The sequence below is a fragment of the Phoxinus phoxinus genome (genome assembly GCF_949152265.1).
Source record: "Phoxinus phoxinus genome assembly, chromosome: 14".
Lineage (NCBI taxonomy): Eukaryota > Metazoa > Chordata > Actinopteri > Cypriniformes > Leuciscidae > Phoxinus > Phoxinus phoxinus.
The window spans coordinates 2,021,171-2,030,146 of NC_136889.1; the positions used below are offsets into that span (position 1 = coordinate 2,021,171).

The window sequence follows — 8,976 nt, forward strand, 5'->3', positions numbered from 1 at the left end:
CCTTTTTTATTTTGGATGCGATTAATCTTTCCCCAGCACTAATATATATATATATTGTTATATATGAAAATTTTAAAGTCTTAAACTTATGTTTCAGTTCTGTCTTCAAGCTGCTTGTTGATGGACTTTTATTTTGTACTCTTCCCACAGGTTTACTGGTTTAAGGATGGAAAGCAGATTTTGAAGAAGAACGAGCACTACAGGAAGATCAGAGAGGGTGATGGGACGTGTTCGTTGCACATAGAAGCCGCTACAAACGACGACGACGGCAATTATACAGTCATGGTAGCAAATCCACAGGTAACGGCAGCAAAGACAACCACCACAAATGACATTGAATTATAGTAGTTTAAATAAAAGCCAAGCCTCTTGTCATGTCCACAGGGTAGAATAAGCTGCTCTGGTCACTTGATCGTCCAAACGGGTCCCGTGCGAAACCGGCCCATGGTTCACTCTCAGAGGTGAGTGGCATCAATGCTCAGCTTTCATTAAAGGGACGGTTCGGAGTCATTTCAACCTAGGGTCATTTGCACTTTGACCTCGAGCCAAACACCCCCCCCCCCCCCCCCCCCCCCCCCCCCCGAAGCTTTTATTCCTTTGGTGGAACATTATTAAAGTTAGAGCTTATTTAGAGATATCAGCCGAATGGTTTAGTGCGGGCGCTAATGGATCCAAGGTTGTATCTAGTAAATTACCCACTAATAATGCCCGGGATGGCACCAAACTTCTACATTTACATTTATTCATTTAGCAGACGCTTTTATCCAAAGCGACTTACAAATGAGAAACAATAGAAGCAATTAAACTAGCAGTAGGACAACAGTATGTAAGTGCTATGACCCTTCGCAGTACAATCCAACGCATTTTTTTTAGTTTTTTTTTAGAATATATAAGAAAGTGTTAGTATTACTGGATCAAGTGTTGCCGAAAAAGATACGTCTTCAGCAGTTTCTTAAAGATGGCTACAGACTCAGCGGCTCTGGCTGAGTTAGGCAGATCATCACCAGCAGGGAACAGTCATGGTGAAGGTCCGAGAGAGAGATCCAGAGCCTCTTTGAGATGGCACCACCAGACGCCGCTCACTTGCAGAGCGCAAGTTTCTGGACGGCACATAAGTCTGAAGTAATGAGTTCAGGTACAAGGGAGCAGTGCCAGTGGTTGTTCTCTAGGCAAACGTCAGTGACTTGAATTTGATGCGAGCGGCAACCGGCAACCAGTGCAATTTCGTGAGGAGAGGAGTGACGTGTGCTCTCTTCGGCTCGTTGAAGACCACTCTGGCTGCAGCTTCTGGATCAGTTGCAGAGGTTTGACAGTGCAAGCTGGGAGACCAGCCAGGAGAGCATTACAATAGTCCAGTCTGGATAGAACAAGCTCCTGAACAAGGAGTTGTGTAGCATGCTCTGATAGGAAGGGCCTGATCCTTCTGATGTTGTACAAGGCAAATCTGCATGACCGGGCAGTGCTAGCAACACTGTAGCTAGCACTGTTCTACAGTAGTACACATAGGTTCTGTACTCATAAAACAAGGCATTGGAAAGTTTGTAAGTACAACTTACAACAATAAGTCAACAATAATTTACCTTAGTTACTGTCGCTATGTCCGACAAGCTACGCCACTCTCACACACACCATGTTCTCACGCAGTGAAAAACACATCGCGGAGCAGTGAGACACTGACAACACACTGACAGACACAGACCAGCTTACTTTTGATATTAAACAAAGTCTCACCTTTCAAATTTGGTCATTTTTTTATATAAATGTAAACAATAAATAGCGTTTTGTGGCTCTTTAATGTGTGTGACAGATCGCTGTGTCGCCTCAGTTAAAGCCGCTCGTGAACCGATCATCTCTTCTTCTAGTTCATTTATAGCATCAAATAAACATGAATGAACATCAGAAGGAATGTTGTTTTAACCGCGGAAAGACGTCAGTACACTCCGCTTCTCAAGCTCAAATCCTCCATGTTAATCTACTAACTCTCCTGACTGCTTTGGCAGACAAAATGGCGGATGGCGAAGTATGATTGGTCAGATCACCTGTCAATCAAGCTCCCTGCGAAGGGTTAATTGACACATTTGCAGCTCTATACGATACCATATATATATATATCAAACCAACAGCTAGAATCAAAATCAATGGAGATCTAACCAGTTCATTCATTCTGGAAAGAGGAACGAGACACAAGGGTGTTGTGCATCGCCCTGTTTATAGAGGCAGAGGTCGGATATAAAGGATATATAACTATGAAATCTGGGGAGCAAAAACTGGCCCTATTTGCTGACGATTTATTGATAAGTATAACACAACCTACTCAGACTCTCCCAAAACTGATGAAATTACACCCGTTTCATTTCGGGTTATAAAATTAATATCAACAAAACTCAAATATTAAAAAATTAAAAAATTGTTATTTGGAAAAAAGTTATTTGAAAAAAACAAAAAACAAGCCCAGCCCAAGTGAGCAAAACTAACGTGATGCTTAGCAATGCAATTAGTGACTTTTTTTAAAGTGAGTAACGCAATATTGTAATGTATTACTTTTCAAAGTAACTTTGCTTGTATGCATAATATTTCTGTCATCATTTTCCACAGAGTCCGAGCGCGTGTGCAAGAAGTGGAGGGAGAACCGGCTCAAGAACGCTTCTTTCGGCCACACTTCCTGCAGGCTCCGGGAGACATGTTGGCCCACGAGGGCCGGCTCTGTCGGTTAGACTGCAAGGTACTGCCATATTACACCTACAGTAGCTGCGTTTACATGGACACCTTTATTGTCCTATCCTAACAATCCACACATCAATGGAAAGCTTATGTATTCAGCTTTCAGATGATGTATAACTGGGACCCACACTGTAAAAAAAAAGTTGGTTTAACTTAAAAAAGCAAGTTACCTTGTTGCCTTAAAATTTTGAGTTCGTTGTAATTAAAAATGTGAGTTAATACAATGAAGAAGAATGGTTTAATAAACAGAAAATACAAAATAGTGTTATCTGCACACATTAGTTATCGAAGTTGATTTGACAAAAGATAAAAAGTTGTGATAACAAATCATGAAAATATTATTTTTTACAGTGCAGGAATAGACTTTTGGCCACTGTAGTGGACATTATATTTTAGTAAATTATATCTCTTAAATCATACAAGTCACATGTCACAGCCGGGGTGTCCTGTAAAGAGCAGATTCAGGGCTTTCCAGCGATACCGAATGTTTGGAGGTTTCACCATGAAAACAACTTCTCCTTGGTCTTCAAAAATGTCTGACATTAATTTAGTGATCAAATGTAGCATTCTTATGGAAATATGATAATAAATTGTAATTATAATTTAAATCGGACTACTTTTCAAATTGTATTTGAAAATATAACCAACATCTCTGGAAAATGTTATGGGGTTTCAAATAAAAAAAATACTTTCTGTTACAGAATAGGGCATTGATTTAATACATATAGAGGACGTCAGGACTTAAATCATGTTTATCAGGCATTTTGGGAGACACAATAAGTGAATATGGAAATAAATTATACATCAATATTCCTATGAAATATTAGATATTATTATTAAAATGTTGCTTATCATTACTCCAATTATTACACTTCTTTTTTCATTAAATGTTGCTCCAAGAACACATTAATGTGCAAATTAGATATAGATACTTTACATTGAATGGGAATATTAATTTATGGCCATTTTACCCACATATTGCATAAAGTAAAATGGTGTATCAATGCATTCCGTTATATCTTTCATAACATAGTTGAGAATCATCTTTATACAAATTTGGGTAAAAAAAATCCTGAAACCCCAAAATGTATTGGTGATTGAAAAAAAAAATCCCATTGGTTTTGCCTATACATATAATTTCATCTCATTTTATTTCTTTAAACAACTGAGTCCTGGTGTCCACTACAGAGGACATAGCATATGAATAAAATATCATTTTTCAAAAATGTTTTTTTTAGCATTTGTGTCTTATGCTCTAAACAATGTGATGACATGAAAAAAAACTACATTCAAAAAAATTATTTTTTTCTGGGTCTCAGGAGGATATATCTCAATAAAAAAAAAAGTACCCATGTGACTGGTTTTGTGGTCCAGGGTCACACATGCTGAAAGCTTGAAGTTGCATGGTTTGACATGTCTGACTGCTGTGTAGGTGAGCGGATTACCTCATCCTGAAATCATGTGGCTTCTGAACGGGAGGCCGATATATCCAGACATAACTCATCGAATGCTTGTGCGAGAAAACGGGATCCATTCTCTGGTGATCGATCCTCTGACTCAAGCGGACGACGGGACGTACACCTGCATCGCCTCTAATAAAGCGGGACAGAGTTCATTCTGCCTCCAGCTCAAGGTCGTGGGTGAGACACACTCTTCCCTTCTCACGGTCTCTAACAGTCAAGTGTTATCCATGCTCATTTATGACATTTAAGAAAAAAATTCATCCTTTGGTAAATCATAATTGTGATTTAGGATTAAGTCAACATTATGAGATAAGTCACGATTGTGACACAAAAAGTTTAAATTAGTGCATATTAATGTAAAATTATGATTTGCATATTTTTATTAGTGCATATCAATAATGTGATAAAAAAATCATTGACAGTCAACATTGAGATAAAAAGTTGAAATTGACATAATAATCAAGTACATTTTTGTCCATTTTGACTATCGCATAATTTTAACTGTCCTAATGACTTTTCAACTCATAATGAGTGTCATAATTGTCAATTTCAATTCAACTTTGTCAATTTTAGCTCTCATAATTGATTCATGATGTCATAATCTTGACTGTCATAATGACTTTTTATCTAAATTTTGACTCTCATAATTGATTTTGTATGTCATCATTTCGGCTACCATAATTCTGATAAAAAGATTTTTAAAAATTTGATAAAAAGTCAGAATTATGACACAGTAAAATAACTCAATAAATATGCCATAAATCAGAATTATAACATACTAACTCAATAAATATGCCATAAATCTGAATTATAACATACTAACTCAATAAATATGCCATAAATCTGAATTATAACATACTAACTCAATAAATATGCCATAAATCTGAATTATAACATACTAACTCAATAAATATGCCATAAATCTGAATTATAACATACTAACTCAATAAATATGCCATAAATCTGAATTATAACATACTAACTCAATAAATATGCCATAAATCAGAATTATAACATACTAACTCAATAAAAAATTTGATAAAAAGTCAGATTTATGACATAGTGACTCAATACATATGACAATAAAAAAATCAGAATTATGGCGGCTGAAATTATGAGACTGACTTTTTATGAGTTCAACTTCTTTAATTTCGTAAGTACACTTTTTTTTTTTTGTCATAATTTTAATTTTTTAATCTCATACTGGTAATTATGATTTACCAAAGCAGGATTTTTTTCTTATGAGCTAGAAATGGGCTTCCATAAAGCACACCAAAAATGTTTCTGAAGATTATTTAAGAGTGTAATCTTTACACGATGGCTGATTTGTTGTAGGTCCTCCTCATTATTGTTAAGAATGAGTTTACCGTAGTTGCATGTAATACAGAGTCAACAAGTTTGAACATGCTTGATTTTAAAACCTCCCGCTTAAATGCAAGAAATTAGCTAACCAATATAAATTGTGCATCAAATATTTGATTCTTTTTCAAATAAACCTGTGCAGAAAAAGAGATAAAGCAAGCTCCGTATTTCGTGGAGAAGCTGCAGAACACGGGCGTCGCAGAAGGAGCTCCGGTGCGCCTCGAGTGCAGAGTCGTGGGAATGCCACAGCCACTCATTTACTGGAAGAAAGACAACGACACCATCCCTCACTCCAAGGACAGGGTCAGGTGAGCTCACTGGGAGGTCATGTTGTTTGAGACTCAAAAGGACAATTCCGGCGCAAAATATGGTTATCGAGTCGACCGTTCTCTGGGATGCGTTTTCATGATAATCGAATGTGAAGAGTTTTATCTCTAAAAACTGATTAGCTTATAAGTTATAATGCTAGTATATGGGGCATAGAGTAAGTAAAATAAATCGCTAGTTAATATCACTAACAAGGCTCAAAATAGCCTCACACTAACACTAGCATAATGAGGGTGTCTACATGCAAACCGAAGCATTGAGAACTGTGTCAGTGTACAGACAGTTTAATAAGAAGATACGGTAACACTTTATAATAACTGCACGCTATTAATCATTAGTTAAGCATTAGTAAACAGTTAATTCATAATTTATAAAGCATTAATTTACATTAAAAAGCAGTTTATAAATACAGCTACAAATGCTTTATTCTTGATTTATAAGCATATATATTTGTAATTTCAAAATTAAGTATAGCATTATTTACAAACCAGTTATTTAAGAGTTGTCAGTGATTCATAAGATCACTTAGAAAGTATTAGCAAATGTAGTAAATGCAGGTAGTTATAAAGCATTTAGTAGTGGTGAGTTAACTATTTTTGTGAGCTCATCTAAAGTGAGGACTAGTTATGCCTTGTAAAGCATTTACAAAGGAGATTTAAAGGCTCATTTGTCTTCTAAACAGAAAAAAAGACACAAACACAACACAGTGATACAGAACATAGAAATATTAACAGCCTTTAAATCTCCTTTATAAATGCTTTACAGTTCATGAATAGTCCTCACTTTAGATGAGCTCACAAAAACAGTTAACTGACCACTACTAAATGCTTTATAACTACCTGAATTAACCATGAATTACAGTATAAATACATGTTAATAAAGCATTTACTAACACATTAAGTAACTATTACTATATGTCTGAATAATAAGATGTATGAATATACATTTAAATAGTTTATTAATCATTTACATACACTTTCTAAGTAATATTATGAACCACTGACAACTCTTAAATAACTGGTTTGTAAATAATGCAGTACTTAATTTAGAAATTATAAATTGATCATTAATAACATATGAAAATATAATTATCAAACACATTATAGATATGCTTTTAAATCAAGAATAAAGCATTTTTAACTGTATTTATAAACTGCTTATTATTGTCTATTAATGCTTTATAAATGACAAATTAACTGTTTACTCATGCTTAACTAATGATTAATAGTGTGCAGTTATTATAAAGTGTTACGGAAGATGCTTTATAAAGACAGTACATTACGCGTATATAGGCAGGAGCCATCTTGGAAAACACAAAACAGTCTCGACTTGTCGAGCCACGAACGCCGTGCTACGTTAGATTTTACCATAGATATATACACTAGATCTCGCCTTGGGGTTCTAATCATGCATCAAAACCGCCGCCATCTTGGAACAGGGGTCTTGTCATAGGAAGTAGCTGGGTAACGCTGCTATCTCCGCCTGTACTTCGAATTCATGGATGATGCCGGACTTATGTGCTGCGTATGGATGTTCACACAAACAAAATATGAACTAGATGATGATAAAGACTCAATGATAAATACATGTCTGACCGTTGGAACGAACCAAAAAAACTAGAAAATCGCATTCATGGCGATTTATGGTGATTTTATTTCCGTTAGACGTTAGCCTACATTGACGCTGATGCATTAAAGAGGAGGGGCTCCCCTGTTCCAAGATGGCGGCTCTATTGACGCGTTCGTTCCAACGAACTGCCGTAGCCAAGGCGGCATCTAGTGTATATATCTATGAGATTTTACAAACGTAATTCCTATCGACCAGCTCACTTAGCACGGCGTTCGTGGCTCGACTAGTCGAGACTGTTTTGTGTTTTCCAAGATGGCTCCTGCCTATATACGCGTAATGTACTGTCTTTATAAAGTATCTTCTTATTAAACCGTCTGTACACTTACACAGTTCTCAATGCTTCGGTTTGCATGTCCCTCATTATGCTGCCGTGTTATTGTGAGGCTATTTTGAGCCTTGTTAGTGGTATTAACTAGCGATTTACTTTAACTTTCTCTATGCCCCATATACTAGCGTTATAAGCTAATCAGTTTTTAGAGATAAAACTCTTTACATTCGATTATCATGAAAACGCATCCCAGAGAACGGTCGACTCGGTAACCATGTGTTAATTACCCCTAGGTTCATTTTGAACCGGAATTGTCCTTTAAATGCAGTAGATAATACAGTAAATGAGTAAAAAGTATATATTTTGACATTCATATTCTGTGTTTTGCTATCCCAGCATGCATCAGGACACTACCGGTTACGTATGTCTACTAATTCAGCCGACCAGAAAAGAAGATGCTGGCTGGTACACGGTGTCTGCGAAGAACGAGGCTGGAATCATATCATGCACAGCCAGACTAGACATTTATGGTGAGCCTTTTTTTTATGTTTCAATACTGTAAATTTGTGAGGTAAAAAAAAAATAAACTAAAGTATTAATACTCCTGCAATGATTTAAAGCACAGTGTACAGAACCTTTGTTATCTGATGAGGAATAAATGAATGAAAAGCTAAATTAAACTTCTGTATTAATAGTCCATCTAAAACTATTTTAAACTGAACTTTTCTGATTATTTAAAGAAATTATTCTAATATTTAAAAAAATGTATTAAACTATTTTAGTACTCCATCCAGAACTATTTTAACTGATTAATTTAAGAAAGTATTCTTATATTATTACTCCATCTAAAACTATTTAAAACTATTTTTCTAATTAAAGAAATTATTATAATAAATTAATACTCAATCGAAAACTATATATATTAATAACTTTTTTAAACATATTTTTTCCTAATTATTCTAAGAAATTATTTTAATGAAATATTTAACTGCTATATTAATACTCGCCATCTAAAATTATTTCAACATCATTTTTTTAATTTAAGAAATCATCCTGATAATTTACATTTAAACTACGATATTTTACTTAATCTAAAACTTCTAGAGTTAATCTAAACTGTGTGTGTGTGTGTGTGAGTCTGTGTGTAAGTCTGTGTAAGTGTGTGTAAGTGTGTGTGAGTGTGAGTGTCTGTGTGTGTGAGAAAGT

General features: G+C 35.3%; 1 protein-coding gene across 3 annotated transcripts in view; it reads left to right on the forward strand.

Annotated features, from left to right (window-relative positions):
- The window catches only part of mypn (myopalladin), a 46,044-nt gene that overhangs the window by 34,294 nt on the left and 2,774 nt on the right, over nucleotides 1–8,976 (forward strand). For all 3 annotated transcript variants that reach the window (XM_079634798.1, XM_079634797.1, XM_079634799.1), the window contains 6 exons: nucleotides 151–300; nucleotides 385–461; nucleotides 2,596–2,722; nucleotides 4,154–4,361; nucleotides 5,689–5,854; nucleotides 8,167–8,300. In XM_079634798.1, the coding sequence (XP_079490924.1) occupies nucleotides 151–300; nucleotides 385–461; nucleotides 2,596–2,722; nucleotides 4,154–4,361; nucleotides 5,689–5,854; nucleotides 8,167–8,300 (862 nt within the window). The remainder of the gene's footprint in view (nucleotides 1–150; nucleotides 301–384; nucleotides 462–2,595; nucleotides 2,723–4,153; nucleotides 4,362–5,688; nucleotides 5,855–8,166; nucleotides 8,301–8,976) is intronic.